General features: G+C 38.5%; 1 protein-coding gene across 2 annotated transcripts; it reads right to left on the bottom strand.

Annotated features, from left to right (window-relative positions):
* Positions 1–1,339: 1,339 nt before the first annotated feature.
* Positions 1,340–23,352, bottom strand: BMS1 (BMS1 ribosome biogenesis factor). Of its 2 annotated transcripts, none has more exons than XM_030485493.1 (23): positions 23,179–23,352; positions 22,521–22,763; positions 21,945–22,135; positions 20,807–20,886; positions 19,089–19,277; positions 18,458–18,600; positions 17,078–17,199; positions 16,252–16,448; positions 15,431–15,567; positions 14,101–14,903; positions 13,520–13,621; positions 12,163–12,320; positions 11,544–11,625; positions 10,538–10,614; positions 9,313–9,495; positions 7,522–7,710; positions 6,741–6,921; positions 6,140–6,198; positions 5,336–5,458; positions 4,303–4,450; positions 3,225–3,400; positions 2,576–2,737; positions 1,340–1,868 (listed from the first exon to the last, which is right to left on the bottom strand). In XM_030485493.1, exons 2-23 carry the CDS (start codon positions 22,694–22,696, stop codon positions 1,632–1,634), a joined length of 3,915 nt encoding a protein of 1,304 aa, XP_030341353.1. In that variant the 5' UTR covers positions 22,697–22,763; positions 23,179–23,352; the 3' UTR covers positions 1,340–1,631. The 2 variants fall into 2 exon arrangements, with proteins under 2 accessions (XP_030341353.1, XP_030341354.1); XM_030485494.1 differs by having other exon boundaries at positions 22,521–22,760; positions 23,179–23,227.
* Between the last annotated feature and the right edge of the window lie 1,519 nt (positions 23,353–24,871).

Raw genomic sequence — 24,871 nt, 5'->3', positions numbered from 1 at the left:
ATGCAAACAACAGCACATGAGATGGAAGTATGCTCACAACAGCATAGAAGTAGGATTAATAGGGAACACTTGATGGTTTAGATTAGACCTAGCCTAGCACAAAATGACGGAAGAGGAAACAACCCTGCAGAACAATGGTCATAGTGGACAACCCTGCACCACTCTGTGGCACAAAAAAACCCAACAGCTTTGTTGTAAATCCCTGAAGGCAGAGGTTGTCTATTCAGCAGAGAATCTTGAATCATTAATGCATAAATCATGTTTTCACATTCACATGACCTCAGCCCAATCTCATGGCGGGGGGAGGGAAATTACTGACAAATTAATTTGAGTCAGGCATCAGCTTAATATCATACAGCAAAGACGGATGCATTAGAATTTCAGTATCAGTACACAGAACATGATGAGATTAATTATGAAAATCCTGAAATGCTAAACGTTCACAAAAGAAATCTACAAACCTATTCAGTAGAGAGGTTTTGTGTGAGGAAGCCTGATCCCACATGAGATCTCTCATCTGAGATAGCAAACATTACTACAGCGTAATAATAATGAATTTTGGCTTGATGATAAAAAGTAAACTCATTCAGGAAGGAGACCAAGAAATTACTGATGTTATCCAACCCACTGACTGTTTGATGAAGTATTAAAAATACATATATTACAGTAACTATTTGATGCCATATATGACATAAAAAGAACAGATTGCTCTACTCTTCAAACAGAATGATTGTTCAAAGCCTCTTGTAATGCAGAGGAAGACTTCAACTCTCAGTCAATTTAACAGGATAGAAACCATCTACTACTTCACCTTAAGAAAGTCTAACTGAGCTGGCTGGACAAAGGAACATATTCCCAAAAGCAGCAAGTTACCCCACCTGTGCCTACCTCACAGAAAATCACCAAGGAGTTACACACATTTGTGAAGGGTCTGATACCATTTGTCCAGAAAGCTGCAGGCATTGAGGTATCTACTGGCAGGGCCACTGTGCCGAAACTGGTCAAGTAACAGAAGATCTGGATGGAACACTCTTTTAAAGGTCTGCTTAACATCTAGTGAGAAGTGGAAAAAACTGAGATGCTTTCATGCAGGACCAGATGATCTAAACACTGCAAGCTCCTTTGGTGGCATCTGCTAGCACATCAAAGCTAGAGAATCCAACACTCCTGCCCAGTAACAGCTGATCTTCACACCTTTTAATGGAAGATTTGCCAAAGGCAAAATTTAGGCTATGTCTCAAAGTATTGCCAACACAGAAACACATTCAGAGACATCCAGAGGACTTTTTTCCCCTACAGAAGTCCACTAGTCCTAAGATAAAACACTTACAAACAAATATTCTGTAAATGACATTAAAATACTTTTATTGGCTAGATAGAATATGCAGTATGGATAGAAATATACTGAAATACAAAGCCCTCCAGAGTATCAGGTAGAAAAACCACAATCCATACTTCTACATCTTATTTATATACACTGCTAAATGTATTCAAGAGTATGAATAATGTCATATTTGCATTTTTTTTTCTTCTCTTGAGATCGCATCTAGTGTAGTCCAAGGCCTTTTTGTTTCTCCAACAGAAAATTGCACAGCTACCCTCGTTCTCCATTCAGCCTGAAATCTGATATTTTATATACTCTTCTCTCCCTTGCTAGATCCTTTCAAGCTTGACTTCTGCCTCTTTTTCTCCCTTTGTCCCAGTATGCGATAGATTTTTTTCTTAGCCTCCTTTTGCCTCTTGAATTTCTGTTCATCCTCCTTCTGCTTAACTTTGAGATACTCTTTAAGATGTTCCCGATGTTTTACTTTGGCTTTCTTTATCTTGTAATTATTCACTGTACTCAAAGCACTGAGTAGAGCTGATATCTAAAACAGAAAATGGAGAATCAATATACAAACAGTTCGGTTTTGGCGAGCAAGAAACAGTTTAACCTCTGCAGAGAGACATATAGTGAATCAGAGATTCAAGGCAAGTTCCTAATTATTTCTGCACCTGTTGCCCAATTTCTAAAATGGTTTAACTGTTTATCTTCCTAGGAAGTTAATCAAAGGTTTATTTTTTGTGAACTCTGATTTTGGTTAGGTACTATTTAAAAGGCTACGCCTAACTGCTACTACAGAACACTTAAACTGCAGTTTGGATCTTGTTGCCCTTGCAAACGCTCTGTAATCCTCAATTTTTGAAGCAGAATATTCGCTTCAAGTCCTGTCTGTGTCAATAACGCATAGCAATGACAAGTCAGAAGACCACAGTCGCCAATTTAAATAATCCATAATGTCAGAGCACTACATCCAACTGAAATACCTTGCAAGTGCTGTGACAAGAACAAAAATCACAGTTAAGCTTAAGATGACCTACTATTTTAAAAAAATAGACACTGTCCAGTCAGTGACAGTTCCATACACATTCTGCATGACAAAACAGGAATAAAACAAATTGCAGGTGATCATTTTTCACTAGTACATACGCCTTCAGTTCTAGCAGTAGAGTCAAGTGCTAAAATAAGTTAGAAATGGTCTAAGCAATACATTTACACTTTGTGAGTCCTTGTTTCAGAGCAAGTGATAATTACCTTCTTTTCATGAGGCTCCCTGATAACAGCTGGTCTCCACTGGTCTTTTGGAGTCTTGCCTTTCTTCTCGAGATTCTTAGGCTTGTTCTTAAAAGGCAGTGCCTTCTGCAGTGCTTTAGGAATGTGGAGCTTATTGAAATGCCTTTTCTCCCTCACAATAGGCTAAAAGAATGGATATAACACATATATAAGATCATGATCTTAAAAAGCTTTTATTTTCCATCTTTCAGGGGAAGAAAAACAAACACCACAATCCAACACAGAGACACTTTCCCCTCCGTGCCCTCCCCCTTCCCCAAAAAACCCCAAACCCAAAAAACTTCTCTGACATCCTTGCATCGAATTGTGAATGGTGTGTTCGCCGCAATTTTACTATGACAGAAGCCTCAGTAAGCCACTGGGTAAGACTTCTACCCTGCAGATTACTTTATAAACTTCCACTGACCCGCAACAATCTGCTTTCCACTGCTTTATTCCTATCTCATGCAAGGAAAGACTGTGCCTAGTGGATAAAAATATGAAGTCAGGCATGCATATGTATGAGCAGGTATTTACACTGCTCTCACGCTGCAGAGTCTGAGGCAGAGTGCAAACGTGACTATGAAAACTGGCTTAAAAGAGAGAAAAAAAAAAGTCATATGAAATATACCTTATAGAGGGAATCTTTGTTTTGTTTCAGTTTGATGCCTCGCTCATGCCTCAGCTGGCCTGTTGTTTTCATTCCACTCCAACTATCTTTCTCACCTGCTGGCTTCAGCAAGGATGTTACGGGGTTATAAAATGTTGGGATAGAAACAGGATACCAAGTCCTCACAAAGACAATATCTGAAAGAAAATGAAATGTTACTTGGCTCTATAACACACAACTCATCACATCCACTCTCTAAGCAAAGACTGCCTGAATAGAATAGGTAAATAACATCTAGACCACATGCTAGAGTTGTGTTTGGTATATATACCAAATCTCTTCAACATTGGGCAAAAGGCAAGGTAACTTGTACACTCAGATCCTGCAAAACTCCATAAAGTCTTGAACAGTACATATTTCTGAAGGGCAGCCAGTTGAATACACCCTATTCATTATTCATATTATAGAGCTAGCAACGCAGTTCATGTATGTATCTGTGCCTCTACTACTACTGACAAAGACAATTTGCTTTTCCTCCACCTCTTTTTATAAAAGAACTAACTGGCATTTATTTTGCACTACACATAATTTCAATAGGTTTAAGAAAATAGAGGTCATTAAACCCAAACAAGCATAAACTCATGTTCTCAACATCACAGTGACACTCAGCAAACATAGAAGATAACCCAGCCCTATCCCCCGCATAATTTCCCCAACAGGTTAAGGAAAAAAGTTAACTAGAGTTACAATGCAACTCTGGATTTCTCAGAAAAATGTTCTTCTACTACCACTAAATATAATTAATCTTCGCGTTCAATGAGAAAAGAATACCATGCTGTGTAAAACACTTGAAAATAGTGAGCGAAACAGGTCTCCAAGACAAACCTTTTCATCTGCATACTATATTACTTCCAATTGAAAAAAATACAACATAAAATGTACTTTTTTTTTTTAATTTAATTCTGCATCTCACCAGGCATTTCATGCTCTTTGAATTCAGATCTCAATTATCAGATTCCAGAGATTCTGAGACATGTCTTTTCAATCTGTGAAGCAGGATGAAAGTTGTGTGATAACTTACATGGAAAGTGCAACTTACCACTCATCAGCAATTTGTCTTCAAATGTTGCTCTGAAAGCACCTACTGGAGTTCGGAGGGCCTTTTTGATCTGTCCTCGGATACCACTCACAGTACGAATTGCTGCACCTTCAAATTTAGCCACTTCCAACTGAGAGTTAAACATTCCCTGAAAGTGTGAATTAGCCACCATCATTCAAGATGCTAAGTCTCTCTGTGACCTATGTAGGCTACAAAAACTTAAGTAATTCCCAGAAGCCTATCTTACAAAGAAATAGGAAGAACATATCATTGTGTTTATACTAACAGTCCTGATCATACCAAAACCTACTGAGCTGACTTTAGGGTAAAAAGATAGTACTTTAGGGTAAAAAAGAGGTAATCTAGCAAAGCTTCTTCGCATTAAATACATACATTTAAAATTCTAAAACAGAACATATTTAAGAGAATCTGTCCAGTTCTCTTTTAAAGTCATCTGGTAAAACACAACATACCCTAAAAGCAAGTAAGCTGCCTTTAAGTTGCTAGCTACGAGGCTAACACAATATAGTTCTCCAAGGTCTGTGCTTCTTTCATAAATCACAAGGAAATCAGAAAAAAAAAAAATAAATCTGTGTATGCTTAGTGTGAATACCTGAGCACTTCACTGTTGGGATCAGTGCTTAGTTGATTACTGCCCCAAACAGAGAATAATTTAACCTCCTCCTGAGCTTGAAAGGTGATCTAAGGACAGTTGGAAGGTCAGTGAAAATTCTCTTCTGCAATACTTCCTGTCCCAAACATTTTTGTAACTGTAATTATACAGTCCTAAGCACTGCTAGAAGTCATCTTTGATCCCAAAGCTGAAACTCAGTGGGATCAAACTGAATCAAACTTCAGAAAGTGCACTGAAGAGAGCTCAAAAAAAAGCCAAGCAGCAACTGAGAGCCAGAAGAGTATGCAACAATTAAGGTGAACTTCTGCCTCAGGAAAGAGAGATGGATGGAGTCCTAGGTTTCATTCTTTCCTAACATTGGTACCTGTGGTTTTACAGTATACATACCTACATACCTACCTTAATAAAAGAAGTGTTCTTAAAAATTTTGAATGGAAAACCAGTTAGTTTTAATTTCTTTACAATAGTTATGGATTTATCCAAATCGAGCACAACTCCTGTTGCAGCAATCCGGAAATCAGGCTGAAACATACAGAGATGAAAGACACTGCTGAATGTATATTTACCAGTGAAGAAACCATTTCCCTGATACAATTTCACTGCTTTTTAGAGTTTGAGTTCAGAATTTATAACCTCTGCAGGAGTACGGCAACATGACAAATGCAAACTGACTTCGTACAGACTAGTTGAGGTGCTGCTGACATAACATTCCTACCATTCCCTAATGAGATTTTCAGAACTGCCATTCTAATTACCTTGGAAGCAATCTAAGAGTCCTTGTTAACTACCTCACTGTGTTCTCTTTTACGAAACACAATCTTACTCAGACAGAAAGTCTCAAAGGAGAAGTGCTTTGTGCACTGCTGTAAGTCAGTACCATGCTAGAGACATTTTCAACAGCATCTCATCCTGTGAAAAGGTTTTAAAGTTATCTGTATACTTAATAACTGAAAATCAGGTAGGTATAATTCCTTCCACAGAAAATAATAAAGCAGTATTGGTCATTTTCAGTGTAGCAGATAAAAATTGTTAGAAAAGTGTCCATCCAGTTTCTTATCATAATACACCTTTCAAAAGCTTAAGTCTACCTGCTTTTTCAGTTCCTACATCACTGCTTTCCCACACATACACCTTCTTCCCCAAATCTGTATGTCCAAACACATGTGGAAAGTAGTAAACAACCTTTTGTGATAACAAACCTACCGTTGTGCCACTGACAGACTGAACTGCCAAAAATCCTGTCCCCTGAGGAGTAATGGGCCCTACAAGAACATTAAATTAAAAAATTTATGAAAAGCTTTACTACACAACATCTAGCTTCCATTTAAAGTCAGAAAGCTTAGAAATACATGCCAAATATTCTCAATTAATAAAACCAAATAAAATGTTAAAGCATTTAACCCATTACTCACATACACAACCCCACGAAAGTAAAAGGAATAGTTAACAAGAAGTTACTCCTGTTCAGAAGCATTTGCAGGACTGGGCCCATAATGTGTGCAAGTGTCTCTCTGCAAACAGCCAACAAATCACATTCCTCTTTGATGCAATACAACCTAGCTGCATGCTCAGAATTTGATTAAAAGCCAAATAATTCACAAATCATTCAAATAATTCACCAATTATATGCAATAGCCTATTTTCCCGTACTATTTGGTGTTATTTGGTATTTCATGGGGAATACAACTTTTTTAAGACTTTCCATTCTAAAAGCTACTGGCTGTACTTCCTGATACATCCTGTAAAGCCTGAGAATTTTATAATGATTAAGTGACACAGGACAGTAACTCCAGAATGCCCTTACCCCAGAAAGTTGCTCCACAATGCATATGTTGCGGTGTGTACTTCAGAAGCCTATGACGCCCATTGTGATCTTCAATGTAGAACATGGGGATAGTCTGAAATCGCCTCCACCCTAATGAGAAGATTAAAGGATCACGTGTCTTAAGTATCTTCTTATACCATCGGTGCTTCTTCAGGCGCAACTAATTAGAAGAACAGATGAACAATACTGTTACAGGATAACAACATTAATTCTGAAAATCAAGCCTTAATTTCACGAATAATTGAAAGCACCATCTACACTAGTATTTTTTACTCAGTAAGCTCTGTACCTTTGAAGATTCTCATTAACCTAGTTAACACTAGGTTAACCGCAAAGATCAAGCTAATTAGTATTTCACTCACTTTGAAGTCATGTTTGTGTGCATACAAGTATTATTTTACCATATATATATATATATGTGTGTGCTAGTAACTTTTCTATAGCCATTTGTCCATAGACCATGAACCTCAGAGCACAATTTATGTTTGCAATTTAGCAATTGCAATATCAGACCTTAGTCCTAAGACATCTCTGTAGATGAACATTAAACAACAGTAACTTTTTCCAGTTATCCAGTCAAGCCTATAAAAATCCAGCATCTGCTACTGTAGTTAATAGTGTCAAAAACGAATCCCCTATTCAAGAGACAAAGACGAAGGTTTCTCTCTGTATCTTTAATAAACAGAAAATAAGAAACTCCCAGACACTCTGAAGCACACCTGTGCCAATACAAAGTGCACTCACAGCTCTGGTTACATACCTGTACATATCCAACATTTCCTTCACTGTTGCCTAGACCACCCAGGATAATAGGATAATGAGGGTCAAAATTCAGGACAAATTCACATGGGACATTCTCAATTTCTATTCGAACATACATCCCAGGCCGGAAGCCCTCATACTGCACTCTGGTCTCATCATCTTGATCTTCAAATTCTTCCCGATTAAGCTATGTGACAAAAAGAAAGCCACCATGTGTTTTACAAAATTCAAGCACTAACAACTTGTTCACGAGGTGCCAGTTCTATTTAAGACATGTTAACATTTATATAAATCTTTTGGGAAAGATCTATAGGTTCCGTGACTTTTTATTCACAGCAAGATCTCCGCCACCATGAATTCCTTCCAATTTGAAATCCCAAGTGGGCCTGTTAAGTCTAGTTGAAAGACAGTACCCAAAAGAAGCAAATGACTGAGTGACTTTGATATATCTTTCATAAGAGTCACTTTGGATTTTAAAGATGCAACTATCAGAAGTACATTTTTATTTAGGAGCCCAAGTACCTTTTAAAGTTAACATCCTGATCTTTAAGGTGCCACTTTATGAGAAGGCTGGGCTCCTATCTTACTCAGCAGCTTAAAAATATTTCTGTGCAACCTCACACTGTATGTCATCAAAAGGGTCTTTTAAAGCTCTTCTGTATCATTTGAATGTAGATATTATGTACATATTTAACAAGATATACTTGTGAATAACAGAAGCCTCACGCTCCTGTTCTAGCTCTTGATGTTCAGCTACCTTTAGAATGCCATGTTTAAGCAAACTAATTATTAATTTCATTTCTCAAGGTATTGATTGAGATATGGCACAAATCTTCTGGTCCAAGTAAATTATTCTAGAAGCCTTTACACATCCCCAGTTTGAGATCCTTGCCCTTCCATCCCGCAGTAGGAGTACTGCTGATATGTATTTCTGGAACAGACCTCAAGTCAAACAGTTGCAAATTGTCTTGTATTTCTTTACTGGAATGCCAGTCTTTATGCTTGCAGTGCTCTTAGTAAGTACATCATACCAGAGCTCATATGATCACTTATGACGGAGGCTAACGCAAGAAGGTAACGATTAATGTAATGACTATTTAGGACAACATGTTGTCAGAAGGCAGTGAAGTTATTAGCAATATAAGGCAATGTTCTCCCAAGTCAGCCAAAGAAAGAAGCTACTTTCTGGATACAGTTACCCTTAAGACTTCTACCACATGTAAAGAGCAATGGTCACCAATTATTTATTCCTTAAAATAACTTGATGGTTTGATGAAAAGGCTTACAGAACTTACTTATCCGTTAATAACATTGCAAAAAACACACTAGAAGTAATACTGGGAAAATATTTGACACAAATTAGTATGAGAAAGTTTTTCACCTTCCTACACATAAAAAGATGCCTGCCTTCCCCCCCCACACCTCCTGGAAAGGAATTTTTTCTCCTATGTTTTGGGTTTTTTTGGGACCTGTCATGCTAGTTCCACCACTATGGAACAAATGGAAAGCTTAAAAACTTTTAAGTAGATGAAGCTTAGATGACACATCCTGACTTATTCAGTGATTTAGAGTATGGTTAACTGAAGTCAATTAAAATTAATCTCTGGTTTGTTTGATTGTTTTTCTTTCCAGTTACGGAAGCAAAATGTTCAACCATAAAAAAATTGCAAGCATGTATTTTTTTGTGTATATTTTCTGAAGTATCTCCAGGAAAAAACCTTCAGGCAAACTCTGTGGAGTATTTTTCAAGACATATAGCCAGATATATTGTGAAGTTAACAGCTTGTACCTGTGCTTGTTTATGCATTTCTTCTTTAAGATCATCAAAGTACGTGGCATCCCCTTCATCATACTCTGCATCAAACATTTCTTTCAGTTTCCGTTTCTTATCCATGCGCTCCTTTTTCTTTTCCTCCTCCTCTGGTTCTGGTTTGGACATTTTTTCATTTTCCTCCTCTTCTTCACTTTCAGACTAATCAACAGTAAGTTATCAAACATGTAGAACTGTTCACTGAAAAACAACCTTCTGCTTAACGGTTTAATATATATTAAGTAATATTTTGTCATAATGCAAACTATTAGATACTTTAAAAATATTTAAATTTTAGACAGAAATTAGTAAGTTATTCATACAGGAAGATGTAACTTCAGTAACGACCAAAATATTTAATAATCTATCATACCCCTTTTCATTAAGAAAACTGCTTGACGTAACATTTATTTTAATGCCAGGGAACAGTCCCTAGAACTGACTTATCTGTTACTATACAGCTTAAGTAAACATAATGAAAAAAAGAAAAAAAGTAATGGTTGATAGCACTGAGTAATAGTGTGCTGGAAGGCAGCACTCTAGAGGCCAGAGAGGAGGAAGTTTGTTCACAGACCATTTGAAAACTGCCAAAATTATGCCATTACCCTCAATTTTATAAGGAAATGCAAAGCCATCAAGTTGCTCAGTCTGAAAAAAACCCCTGATTTTTCAATCTGTATCATCACAGACAACTACAGCTCTGTTCTTGGAAGATATCCAAGCCACAGCATAAAATTGCTTCCACCAGCCTCTTTTATGCAGATATGAGGAACGACTAGGAAACTGTGTTTAAACAGAGCTCTACAGTCTTCCGCATCAGATGAAATTACACAGTACAAACAGTTATGATCACATTTGAGTTTGAAACACTTCTTTCATACCTCGAGATCCACCAGCTCTTGATTAAGCCTGACACCTACTGTTAAATAAGTGAGGTAACTTCCTCATTCATTTATGTTATTATGTTAATTATGTAACTTACATAATTAACTTTAAACAACAATTCAGTTTGAGAATGAAATATGCCATTCTAGATATTTATAGGCACCAAAGTCCATGATGCATGCATCTTTTTTTCTTTGTTCCCACTGAATTCTTTCCTATCAATTCATGAAAACTAGGTTTATTACATAGGAAGCTTATCACTTGATCAGAAACTCATATGCATGTATGTTGCTAAAGAACATAAAAATACAGGTCAGACCTCATGTCCTTCAGCAGCATCCTTCCCTTTGTACACAACACCGGTTTCAAGATCTTCAAAATCTCCATACAGTTCTTCTGCAACCATAAGCACCCAAGATATCTGACAGTTAAACATTCTGTTGTATTGTTCCATACAATTTATCATACTTTCAGTATTGTATATTTCTTGGTACTGCTTTGTAGATTAGTTTCAGTGCAAATATTTTTTCTTTCCATCAACAGTTTTATATGTCTGTTCTGCCCTCTCTAGTTTCAGCTGAAAATTCTCGGCTGAACTCCAGTGGCTCCTCCTCTTTCCTTTCAATACTTTTATGGTTTCAAAAATGTAAATAAAGTTTAGATCATTCTAAAGGACCACACATTAGTTAGCACTCTAATGACACAAGTCACCAGCTGAGCAATCGACTTCCCATCCTTCATTAAAAAACAAATATAGCAGACAATTTTTAAGTTAAAAACAAACGCTCATAGAAGCCTGTCAAACCACAATTATTTCACATGCAAGATACAGCTATACTATTAAAATTTTATAAATATTTCCTAATTAAAAAACCACCTCCAAAACATCTGAAGATAGATCTCACTTTTCAGCCAAATGTGAATGACCACTTTATCTTCCCATTAAAACAGAATTTCTGCTTATTTCTACTGAAACTATCCAGAAGAATAAACCATTCATAGAGCATGAATAGTTAAACTCAGATACCTAACTTAAAGTTGGCATGCCCAAGTGTGGACCAAGGACTAAATTTCCTAATTTAAATTATAAACTATTTTTCAGGGAGTATATTTTCAGAATTCAGAATGTGCTATTTGCCTACTGTTTGTGCAGAGATTTACAGTGATGTTTAATTGCATTAGTATCTGCATAATAATTTATGTAATAGTTTGAAAATATTGCAAGTATATCACTAATGCAAAACATTCTACACATGTAACCATCAAGCCATACTTTTCTTAAAAATCCTGTATACATTAATCATTTTCAGAAGTCTTACACATACCATCCTCCTCCAACAGCTTAGCTGCATCTTTGCCATCTTCCCATTTTCCTGTAACAAAGCAGTCTCGAATACTGCTCATAACCTGCAAAATAATAGTGTCATTGCCTTGTACAGTTACAGCTTGTGATCAACAGAAACATTCTGCAATGCGTTCCCCACTCCTCCATCATAGATACCAGCTCAATCTGCTATTCTCACGCACACCTCCATATCAAGACATCATTACCAAAAGTACATGATGCCTCAGCAAAAGCGGGAATGTGAAACCAATTCAGCTCTTGCCCAGAGGTCTTTATATTAACAAGGTCTCTACCTTCTCACATTATGTTTTCACTCGGGATTGCTACTTATTTGTCAAGAAGTAAAAAGAAGGGGAAACTATGATCCACCGAACAGTAAAGACAGCCAAGCACTAAATTGACTTACTCTAACTTTTCATTTCTATAAGAACAGGTCTTGGAATCTGTTAGCTAGTAACTACTTTAACAACAGCAAGTAGCAGAACATGACAATCTGGCTGCAGCTCCCATAGGTTTCAATGACACCTCAGTAGTACTTTATGAGACAGCAGGACACAACCAGTATAGGATGCGCTGAAGCAATCATTCAGTGGTTTTACCTCTTCTAAATCCCAATCTTGCGGCTTTTCTATCAGAAATTTGGAGCAGTCAAGAGCATTAGCTTTCTGTTTGGATGCTTTGTCTGGACGGCTGACATGAAACAAACCACCGAGTTCATCACCTGCGTCCTCACCCTCAGGGTCTTCATCCTCAACAGCTAAACGAAACATACAAGCTGTGATTATTCTCACCACACTACATGAATTACATTCATTAGTAACTTCTCTTCCACCTTATGTTTCACAATACCTGCAGTATTATGAAAGTACTTTGAGAAAAAAAGAAGATGCAAACTAAAAATAGTTTTAAATATGAAAGACTGAAGAAAAAGCTACACTGATCCAGTGTTAAAGAGTTAAATTAACAACCTCACAAGAACAAAATAAGGTGAGCAGCAACCAGGAACATACTATACACTGTGATCATAGTGAACTTCAGTTGTACAGTTCTTCGTGGAAACATGTAATTAATTTCACAAATTCTAGAGCTCAAATTTCTTTGACCAACCTGAAATCTGGTTCTATTGGCATAACTGGAATCATCGGAAAAAAAAATAATATTGCCCAGTAAACAAACATAGGATGTACATTCAATATCATAACTAGAAACAATACCAAAATCATCTGTGTACAGAAACAACATTAAGTTAGTCTGTAGATCAAAAACACCAGACGTCTTGAGAATCTGTCAGCAAATCTCACTCCTGCAGTGTGGATGGCTTACAAAAGCCAAATTCTAATTGTGTTCTACAGAGGTTCTGCATGATGAGGTTTGTACACTCAACTACTGGAAAACTTGTCAATTAAACAGGACAAATCACGGAAATAGTAATTTTCTCTTCCTTTTAAGCCAGCTATCTTTTTTTCTTCTTGACAAGCACACTTACTACAGACATGATAATACTAAGTCATGTCTAAGAGAATATTCCACTCTCAGTCACTGACAGGAATTCCTGAGAACAAGCAACAAGCGACATCCCTTTATAAAACACATCAATTACCACAATGGATTTGTGTAGTATCTACCAGATAATTATCTAAATGACTGAGCTCTAAATGCCTGGGGGGAAATAATTGTACCAGAAAATACAAGTAACAATAGAGTAGTCTGGAAAATGACCTCAAAATGCTTTTTGTTGGAAAAGTAAGAGCTGTCATTATTACAATTACTAGTGAAAATAACTATAAGCAATGGAAAAAAATAAAAAAATAAAAAAAAAAAAATCACCCAAAAGTCAACTAACTCTTCTCAAGCCTCCCATCAAAAGACAGCGCTCGGATTCAAACTTGCAAACTCGATCACAGCTGAAAAACTAGCATATATTAAGACAGTATAAGTTTCCAAACATATGTATACCTGTTCCATATACGAGTTTACGAAGATTGGGGGTTGAACGTTGCTGTCTCAGAAAGGCCTGTGCTGCCTTCTGTGCAAGGTCCTCTTTCCACTTAAGTGCACCTGAAAAGGGAAAAAACTTGCATTCTACCTCCAAGAAAGAACAGGGATTAGGAGCTACACAAATAATTTACGTAAGGACATGACAATAACAGGCTTAAGAAGTGTAGACAGAACCCACAGGTTGGTTTTTTCCATACTCCACATATACACAGAAACATAAACTGTGGCTAACAAATTATATCGCTGATTTTTTTTCCCCGATGAGCCCTAATTTTAGGACAAAAATTTGAGATTATTAGGAACAGTAACAGATTCTCTGATTTTCATGATGATACATGTCTTCCTCACAGATGTGCACAATAGCTCAGGTAGGAAGGGACTTCTGAAGGTCATCCTGTAAAGTCCCATTCCTTTACAAGTATGGTCACTTATCAATTTATTTATTTTGAAGGGACAACATTATACAATATTTACTAATTATAATATCCTTTAACAATCAACCCAATTAAAAACGGACAGTTTTAACATTCATAGTCTACCTATTGTGTCAGCAGAAAAATCTATTTTTTCTTCATACTCATCTTCCTCTCTCAGTAGATTCTCCACATCATCATCCTCAGCTTTAACTTTACACTGTCCTTCAGCTTTTTTTGCTTGAGTGTGCCGAAATCCTTTCTTACTTGACTCCTCAGCTTCCAATTCATCATGTGATCCTTCTTCATCATCACCCTCATCAAGGGAAGAGTTTTCAACCTCGGATTCTGATGCCTCTTCTGCTGTACAGTTGCCCGAATCTGTAGTGAGCACTGCTTTTCTTTTCAGACTGTGATCTGCAATTTGTGATCTCATTTCTGTATCTTCACTCTTTATTTCATACTGCCTAGACTCAGATACTCTTTTGCCTGCAGCCTCAAATTCAGAATCTGAGCTTTCATTTTCGTAAGTCCTTTGCTCTTCCTCCTCCTCCTCATCTTCCTCCATCTCACTCTCTTCAGGGTCAGTTTTTCCTTCTTCTCCTTCAGAACTCATCTCAAGATCGTCATCACTGTCTGCAAATGCTAGCAGTTCATTTACAGTTTCTTCTTTAGCCACCTCTGTTTTCAGACGTTTGGCTCTCCCAACAGCCATCTCTTCCTCTAATGGCTCTCTGCCACTGTCTTCCTCAGTATCATCTTCATCATCACCATCACTTCCATCCTCAGACACTGCTTCTTCTTCTTGGTTGTCTTCCTCATCACTTTCTGCATCATCATTTTCTTTCTCCTCTTCTTCAAATAATGCCTTCCGACGTACTCTTCCAGTCTTCAAGTCAATCTGTCTCTCTTCTTTTGGCATCACAAACCTGTTTTCCCAAAGATCACAATCAGGGTAAGATGGTAAAATACAAGGAAATTTTAATGAAACAATGAAGCTTCATGTTAATATATAATTTTATTTTTTTTATTTTTAACAAGGTGAAGTTATGGAGAACATTAAAAAGGCAATGGAGTTCTTTAAGTATGGAACGCCTCTTAATTTAAGAATACACCTTATGTTACAGCCATAAATAATTCCAAGAAATTCTTCGTTTTCCATGGAATGAAAATAGGTTATACAATGAATTTTACTGAAGATTATGGCTGATATTCTCCAAAACTCCGAAGAAAAACACAAATATGTTACTTAGGGTTATATCACCAAAGAATTCCTGGAAACCAGGACTATACTGCTGACAGAACTTTTCTAGTATCAATTCGTCCTATCTCAAAATACACATGTGGCATATGAGTAGTCTCAGGAAGAATTAAACGATAGGCCATTCTAACTGTGCTCTACAGAGAATTTTTCCTACATTGGAGCCTGAAATTAAGAGATTCATTCATAACTTACTCTTGTCCTATATCTTCTGAACCTATGGGTCCAGAGTCCATGAAGAGAGAGACCTTGCTTGATGCCATCTTAACATCAATGGCTGAGTGCGTGGAGATGAGGCTTTGAACTAATTCATGATTTGGTCTCACTTCTTCCTGGAAAGCCAAGATGTTTTAGTTTTCAATTAAAATGAATAAAAAAAAGTCTCATGGACAGCTAACGCAGTCATTAATCTGCCTAAAACAGTAGAAACATGCATATGTAAGAAAAAAATCCAAAGCACTTTATGTAAACATTTTCTCGGAATAGCAAGGTCTCCCTTCTGTCGTCACATTTCAAGAATGCATGTAATGTTAAACCCAAGAAAAATTAAAGAGGGCCTCCTTCACAGCATGCAACCACTACAGTAAACGTATATGACTTTTAGCACAGTACAGGGAAAACAGCTGAATTCCATCTGTTTGTACGCAATCTGTTTTCCACCTCTCCCTCTGACCAGTCAAATCCTGTGCCTTCCCACAATGACCCTGCCCTGCAAAACAAGAGTGATAATATCCCAGTAACAGGAATTTTTACAAATCTTAAGTCAATGTTTGGAAAATTACTGAAACTACTTTAGGTACTTATTAAGTGATCCTTCGAATGTGTTGCACGATATTTTATGCAGAGATAATAAAAATATCTCTCCTCTGAAATCGCTAGTGGGTATATCCATACCCACTATGGATATATAAGGATTGATTATTCTAAAGAAGCTTACTTTTTAACACTTATTTTGACTCTCAAGCTAAAAACTACATTTTGCAAGAGAATTAAAATCACCAACAGTATTCCCTCACCTCTTCTTTTTCATGAGCATGGCTTCCACCGAGGTCAATATAAACAGCATCTTTATCATATACAATGCCCCCAACTCCTGATAGAGGGGCATAGACTAGTTTCTCTTTCTCATTTAAAGAACGCTTCTTCTGCTGTTCAGGTAGAGCACAGGGGTCTGGTAGGAAACTCACATCACTCACAGTAAAGTCTCCTACACCTGGGGTGACACACAAGGGAAATAATAACGTTCTCACGAAGTTTTCATTCTGAAATTCACACAATTCACCATGAAAAGATAAAAAAACCCAAACACATTCTAACATTCCGCGACTCATCAACAGCAAGCTCTGTATCAAACATCCAATTCTTCTGCCACTGAACTTGCTTGTTTTTAAATGAGAAAACTAACAACTCACTTTTCTGAGTAGGTCTGTAAATTTCTTATTAAAATATTTCTGATATTAAGCTTTTAAAACATTCACTTAAAATATGAAACCTATTCAAAGAATATGAGAAATTTTACGTAAGTCGAATTTACTTTTCACTATTACAGCTGGTATGTTTTGCACTTCAGGCACCTTTTAAAGCAAAACACCTTTGAAGAACTTCAGACACTGCCAATACTGTGTTTAAACACTGCAACAAAATGGAACAAATAAAACCAAAATTATTTACAATGATTTATTTTTACAAAAACGTGTACTATGAAAAATAATTTCCAAAAGCATAACATGTATTTGGAAAGATGAAAAATCCATTTCACAATTTCAACAATAAAAATAGCAACAGCTATGTTGTTATTCATAGGTCAGTACAAAAAACAGTTATAAGAATATGACAAATTACCTGGCATATGAATTTGACTTTTGTTTTTCAGGTGTGCTCCTCTCAAGTATCCATAGAGTGATATCTTCCTGTCACATTTCGGATTGATTCGAACATCTTCCGGGTTTGTCAACTCTTCCATTCTACCCAACATTAAAAATGTTAGAATATGCATCAGTCCTAACAGTAACTTTTGAAAAAAGGCTGTTTAAGAAAAGAGAATTGCAGCATCACTGCTGTCACTGCATGTTCTGCAGACTCTCATAATTGAAATAGAATGATCATAAGAAACAAAAAATCCATAGTCAAAATGATCTTTCAGAAACATTTTAAAATCTGTATAATCATGTTCAACAATGTATTTCCAGAACACTTATTGACATTTCACTAAACATGTACTGCTTGCTTAGCACATTTTAATTACTGTTTATATACTTGCCACACACAGCCCTCCTCAAATCAATTTTGCTATTAGAGGAAAAACAGCTGAAAGCTGCATTCCCTGCAACCACATATTACCTTCTTTTCTGTGATAATGGCAGTTAGCAACAGAAAAACTACCACAGTAAAGGGAAAGAGGGATTGGCTGTTTTCAGACAGATGAGGGGGAAACTCCTTCCAGAGCTCCTTCCTACACTGCACAAGGGAGGCAATGCAAACACACAGCAAAGGAAGAGGATGGGCACATTCTGACTGCAGATCAGCTTAGAACTCCCTCAACAATCAAAATAATTGTAACAGTTATAGCAACCTAAAATAATCTTACTGAAAGACTACAGATGTTTTTCTTTTCCCTCCCTTTGCTTTGTGTATTTCACAGGACTTCGCATGATATTTCTGACTTTTTTTTCTGAAGAATTAGAGCTTTGAAAGAGACCTGTGGGAGTTTAGTCATAAATGGAAGCATTCTAGCCATAAAATATGGCAAGTGATGTAAGTACTCAAGTAGACAGAGCCACCATCAAGGTTACTTTCATATTCCAAAGAGACTGTGAATCAAATGCTATACATGGAGATGGAGCAGAAGGAATGTTCCAGGGAACTCGGAAGACTAATTTCACCAGTTATTGTTAAATTGCTGGAATACTGTTTCTTGTCCACAGAAGTTCAATATAATCATTGACAAGCAGGATTATTTCAATTTTTACTTATTTTTTCTGTGTTTCTGAAGTATTTGCAGTATACCAAAGGCCTCATCTAATGAAAGTGAAAACTGAATAGCTAAAGTTATTGGCACAAACCTGAAAAGTATGCTTTTATTTCCCCAAAACCACCTGCATAACACTAAATACCCATTCACACATAGAGCTGACTGGCTCTAATATTATAGGGTTTTGGGGGGTTTTAAACAGCAAAGTCCTATCTATGCTGAGATAGAAGAACAGAGAGAAAAGCACACACCTGTCTGCAAGAACATATGGGTGAGATGTTTGCCAAGTAAGAGGTCTGAATTTCATAACTGAGATAAAACGCCCCAAATTGTGAACTTCCTGCTTTTGGTATTCTCCGTGAACCATCCCAGACAGATAAAACAGCTTAGCACCCTAAACACATTAAAAAGACAAAAATATTAAACAGAAATTTAATACTAAAAAAAGGTAATGACATTCTAATTTGTAAATGATAATCAGAAATTGAAGGTTAAAATTGGTTCCAAAAGATCAAACTAACGAGTCTTCTTCAGCATGAAAATTCTTCCCTAATTCTTAAAGGAAAACAACTCACATCCACAAAACTTCATAAAAAGGCTAATTTGTGTCTCAGACCTACAAGCAGATCCTCCTTGCATGGCACCTGTCTAAAGGACCTTTCTACTAGTATCACATGTTTAGTAGCTAGTCACACTGGGATAAAGAATTACACAAGTATTTTAGCAAAAAGCAGAAAGAGGGCATAATCTGATAAATCAGCACTGTCCATTTATAGTATTATTTAAAAGATGTAGAGATGAATAAAGACCTAAGTATACTCCCACATTTAATTTAGCTTCCTTAATGCAAATATACGGGAAAATAAATGTTGAATGTCATACCGGATACACTTCAGTCCAGAACCTGTGCTTTAACTTCTTTTTAGTCTTCTTCAATTGTTTGTTGTTCTTGAATGTATCCAGGTGGGTAAGAACTCCCATAATTTTGGGAAAGCCATGTACCTGACAAATGTTCAGGAATTCAAATGTTTCCATCTCAAATCCAAAGCTGGCATCAATAAGCATTAGAACCTGAAAACACAACATCAGCATTTCACTGTAACACCATGGTACGCACATGAGCCAATTTCAAAGACCACACCTTTAAAATCATAAGCTTCTCGGGAAGCAAAACCTTGCAAAAAGTTTTGTTCTTTATTTTCATATAACGCAAAAATCAACCTTGTCTTTTTAACTGAAGTATGGACCTTAGCTGCTTTAGCAGTTAGGAGAGCTTAGGAAATCAAACCTCTTCTTCCAGTCAATCAAATCTCCTTTATACAGATTTGATTTGCTTGTTGACTCCAAGAAAACTATAAAAGAATAAGGCTGCTCTATGAATGCATTAACATACAGTACCATAATAAGGTCTGAACTGGTGTTTACTTGGCAAATTTAAAATATGCAAAATTGAGTATTTCCCAATATTTGCAACAATGTCTGGGAAAATGAGTAAAATTTTAATATCTATGTCTTGGATGCACTAATGCCTCTCAGGCCAAGTCTTTTGGTAAAATGAGACAAACTTAATTCACTCACTGTGATTACTGTTATGTATCACTAAAACGCACTAACACAGGAAAACGCCACCCAACAGTCACATGAAAATGGAAGCACAGTTGCATTAGGGCCTCAGCATTTAAGAACTTAAAACACATGGGAACTAATGAAGAGATCTGCAATCAATTATGTCATCTCAGCCTCCTAACAATAAAACCAAACAGATTCTCAGCATCATCATGTGCATTAAGTATCTCAAACATCAGTCACATCTACCAACAGAAAAAAATTGTATTTTTCAATACTTCTCCCTTCCTCAAGTAGAAAACATACAAGTAGAACACTATCTGGATAAATGCACTCATGTATTTAGATATTTATAGTTAATATCTAGATTAGGATCCCAAGCCGTAATCAGCTATTAATAATATACCCCACATCCACAAGTAATGTGAAATTCTGAACAGACAAATGGATCATGCATTAGGTCCCCACGATCAGTTGACGTAATCCACTGAACTGAAATTTACAAATCAATTACAATGTTGACCACACTCCACTGAAATCAACTGTATTACTACACAGCGGTCCTCAAAAGACTCAGAGCGTACCAAATCAAAACAACTAGTAAACTAATACCTATTTCTACTGTATACATTAGTTAAAAACTTCCTGACTAAAAGCCATCTTCAGATTTTACATGGTTTGACCAAATCCTTCAATTAAAAGACACTTTATCACCTTGGCTTCTTATAAGATCTGTCATTAAAAGTTGACCCATTGTACCGGCAATGAAGTTCAGTTACATTTCCCTTCTTCCACATCCTCCCGAACAGCTCAAACACACTTTTATTTCTCCCCACACCCAGGATAAGGAAAGTCCTAAGTGTTGTTCCACAATATTGGGTTTATGGCCAAGCTTAGTCCTGTTCTGTCTGAAACTAAAGACAGTTTTGCCTTCCATAGCAATAGGTAGAGAAATCAGACACTGGTGCACTCCAGTCAAATGTAGTATTTTCAATATAAATTACAGCAGAAATCACATGCCACTGTTAACTCACCAAATCAGCAACTTTAGCCAGGTCAATCATTGTGTTAATGTCACATCCACATTCAATAATACTTAACCTGCGTTTTTTACCTGAAAATAGAATTAAGAATGAAAAACTGAAACAGAAGGATCAAACTAATCAGTCCATCACTTTCTTTTCAGGTCACATTCCTGTAGTCAGCCACTGTTAGCTCAGCTTGACTAACCTGAGATAGCTAACTGAACTTTAGATGTAAAATACATAAAAATGACAACTTTAAGCAACTACAGACAACATCTATGACTTTTTTTTTTCTTCAGGTAATCAATTGCTGAATTCAACTGTTGAGTCCCAGTAGACCAATTAGGAATTCCAGCTGAACACATGAATTTTTCTTTCAATTTTTCCTTTCCTGTATTTGTCAGTTATTCCTTGCAAAAACAAGATTTACTAGTTAAAGTCTCTGAAGAACCTATTTGCACCAAACATAGAGTTGTCCAGCAAGATATCCCTTGGAAAAGGCTCTCTTGAGCTGCTGCGGGCTGTGCTCCCCCTAGAACCTCAATGATCCCCCCAGGTAATATTCAGGGAAAAGAATGAAAGTGAAAGGAAAAGAATAAGACAAGTGGAAACTGGGCCTGAAAACTTAAGAAAAAGGAAAAGGAACTGATGACGGGGTGAGGTGGAGAAATATAACTAGAAATGGCCAGGCAAATTAGTTCTTGGCTTACAAAAGAAAGGGACACAAAGACGGGATTAGAGAACAGGAACCTGAAAGAACAGGAAACACATGCAGAAGTTAAGATGAAGCCAGAGAATAACAGTTCAAAAGTGAAAACAGAACCCAGTGGAAAGCGAAAACTTGGGAAAAGTTTTGGGAATGGAAGAAACTGGGAAAAAGCCAGAAAGGGAAAAAAACCCAAATCACAAAACTAAAAAATGATACAGAATTGGGATCCCAGCAGGGTGGAAAAGTTCAGAGGGACAAGTCCCCCAGAGGCCTAAATCTCACTATTCTTTTACTGTTAATAAGTATGCCTAATAAGACATTCAAATGATTTCTTCAAAATTACCTAAATTTATGAGAACATGAAAAAGTCCTAGCTCTCAAAGCAAGATAAATAAGGAGCGCTAAGTAAGCATTTCAATTTTTCCTCTTTGTTCTCACCTGAAACAATTGTAACAGGACCTCGGATTTCAACCAGTTTTTGCCTTGTGAAGTTCTTAATGAGACATTTTATTAAGGTGCTTTTCCCAACCTTGGGAGGGCCAACTACAACCACCACCACAGGAGGTGGCTCCAAAGGAGTACGGTCAACCACAGGAATGTGATGTTTTTTAGTCTTCAAATCCTGAGTTCTGAGAAAAAAAATATAATAAGCAAACACAAGAACTTAAAAAAGGTAACATTTATTATTTGAAAGTCTTCAGTATTTGCAAAAGCTTGGGCACAAAGGTTCAACAAGAGCCCAAATACTACTAACATATATGTGGAACTCCAAGTCTAAGGAGCTACATACTTTTTTTTTTCCCGTTAACTAACACAGCTGTACCATGTAACACAAAAAGCATCACGCTTCTGCCATGGGCATAAACTACAACACAACCTAGTGACTGATCAGTTATGTGAGTGCACCAGTGAAAAATACACTATGTATATTTCTACACAATAACAAAGAACCCCAGGCAACATCTATCCATCCAGCCGACCTTGCATGCTCTATAACCATTTCCCATTTCTTACCTATGGAAAGTCCTGGCCATCCGCACAGCAGACTGGACCGTAAAGGCTTTGGGGTTCCTCTTCCGCGCATTCTCCTCATCTCCTATTCCAAGATCATTGAGATAACGTTTCCGTTTCTTCTCTGCCTTTGGCCCACTGTGCTTTGCACGATGCTGCTTCTTCTCTTTTTCCTCCATCTTACTCTTTCAGCAATAGTTTACAACCAATATGATGCAGACTGTCTCTGTGTGGTACTGCGCACTTCTGACACAGGAAGAAAACGCAGTTAGCACACACAGCACACGCATGCAGCACACCTGGGGGAGAACAGCAGCGCTATGCAAACGCTACTGAACCATCTCGCTAAAGACACTGCTAATCTGTGTCCTGCCTGCCCACCCTGTGCAAAGCAGTACTCCTGACAGGCCCCAGGCCCTTCGCGCCGGGCACCGCGTTCTCGCCACCACGGCCGCTTGGCTCGGCCCAGGCCGGGCTCCGCGCCCGGCAGGACGCGGGTCTCCGGGCAGGCCGGCAGCCCGCTCCCGGCCGCGCGGGCCGCCGCAGGCGAAGGGCCGCTACTTTAGCCCCGGAAAGCCGAGATCCCCCGCCACCGCGGCAGGGAACCCACGGCCCCTGAGGAGCGAGACAGCTGGCATCAGGAACGGCCAACGCCACTCACCTGGCACTCCGCGCCGCGTGGGCCCGCACCGGCTGTCCCTCTCTGGAGATCCCCTGGAAACAGCGGCTGCGCCCGGAGTTCCGGGAGGCGCGGCTGCGGCGGAACCTTATTGCCGGGACACACGGCCGCAGGCCGACGGGGACTGGGTCCGTGAGCCCCGCAGCGGGGGCAGGCGAGGCGCGGCGGGCGGGGTTTCGGGAGCTGGCCGGTGGCTGCGCACGATGTGTGTATAACGAGCTTCTCACAAGTGCTGTGAAGGCCCCCGGTAGGCGGCGGGGGTGCTTGCCCCGCAGCACCGCGGGCGGAGGCGGCCCCTGCGCTCCGCCGGTGGCTGACGCTCGGCGGATGCTGGCTGCCGCCGCGCAGTCTTCGGGGCTGCTCCCGTACGAACTGGCTGTTGAGGCCCCAGAAATCCATGTGGGAAAGATCTGTTTTAAAGACAAGTCCTTACGAAGGATTACGGGAGGGCAAGCGAAAGGCAGAGGGTAAAAACCCATGAAGGGCAGCGCTATGAACTCGGAGGAAATGTCCTTAGATGGCGGCTTTTTTCAAATACCAAGCCCACCACCCCAAAAGGACATGACTGGGCATGCAGGAGTCAGGATGCTCTAGGTGCAAAGTGAGTAGTTGTTCATTTGAGGCTTGTGCCTGCGCCTTAAGGCAAGTCCTTACAAAGGTACAGTCCCTGCTTAATTAAGTGAATAGCCCTCTTCTCGGGGGTAATTTGCCTTATGCCGAGAAACGGGGAGGAGCAGAGCTGCTAAAGAGGTGTCCAGGTCATGAACTGCTGTCTCTGTGGTGCTTGTCAGATCCTGCCTCCCCGGCGGGTGGCTTCCAGCAAGAACTCACAGCTGCAGAGGCTGTGGATGTCACTGCGGCCCTGCTGCTGCAGGAGATGGCTGAGAAGAAAGGAATGAGCTTTGCACACTCCCACAAATGAACAGCTCAAGGTGCCTAGCAGTGGGATAGGACCAGGCTGACCATAAACCACATGGGTAAAATTGGGTCCTCGCCTTCTCTTTGACAAGTTATGTGGAAGAAAATACAGTTTTCAACATACAGCATGCAAAATCCTCCTTTCTTCTATAAACGGGCATTTTATAGGCAGTAGAAGAGCAGTTCAATACTGAACACATTTAGTTCCTGCCCCACCTTTTCCTTAGCATCATCTACTTGTATGACGGCAGAGATGCTTTTGGCATGCAAGGTCCTGGGGAAGCTACTAATACCATCACGGTGAAAGTACCTCCTACATGTTGAATAAGCATGTAATTTGTCTTCTAGCATTCTCCACCTCATAGCAAGGCATGAAAGTTTATAGAAGCCTCACACGAGAGTGTTGCATCTGACTGCGCTGCACGGGTTTGTCTTTATGTGTGTTTATTGTGAAATATATGCTAGGTAGGTCTGTTAAAAGCAACTTGTAACAAAATAAACTCACAACTTACAGAAAAGCTCTACCCTGATCAGTAGGTAGTTCTGTGATGAGAGAATGATTTTTCTTGAACTTGCTCACAAGAAGTATTCAGAGCCTATTCCACTTCAGTGCTGGAAACATGGGTTTGATAATAAGGGACATGTGTGCCCTAGGTCAGATGAAGGGCTTGCAATGCCCAGTATAACCAGAGCAGCCGGGGTGACAGCTCAATACCAGTCACCTAACACAGCTGCCTTGGTGCAGCGCTGGGAGCTT

The sequence above is a fragment of the Strigops habroptila genome, chromosome 5 (assembly GCF_004027225.2).
Source record: "Strigops habroptila isolate Jane chromosome 5, bStrHab1.2.pri, whole genome shotgun sequence".
In the NCBI taxonomy this organism is placed as follows: domain Eukaryota; kingdom Metazoa; phylum Chordata; class Aves; order Psittaciformes; family Psittacidae; genus Strigops; species Strigops habroptila.
The sequence above is the reverse complement of the archived record's forward strand: the minus strand, read 5'-3'. Positions and strand labels throughout refer to the sequence as shown.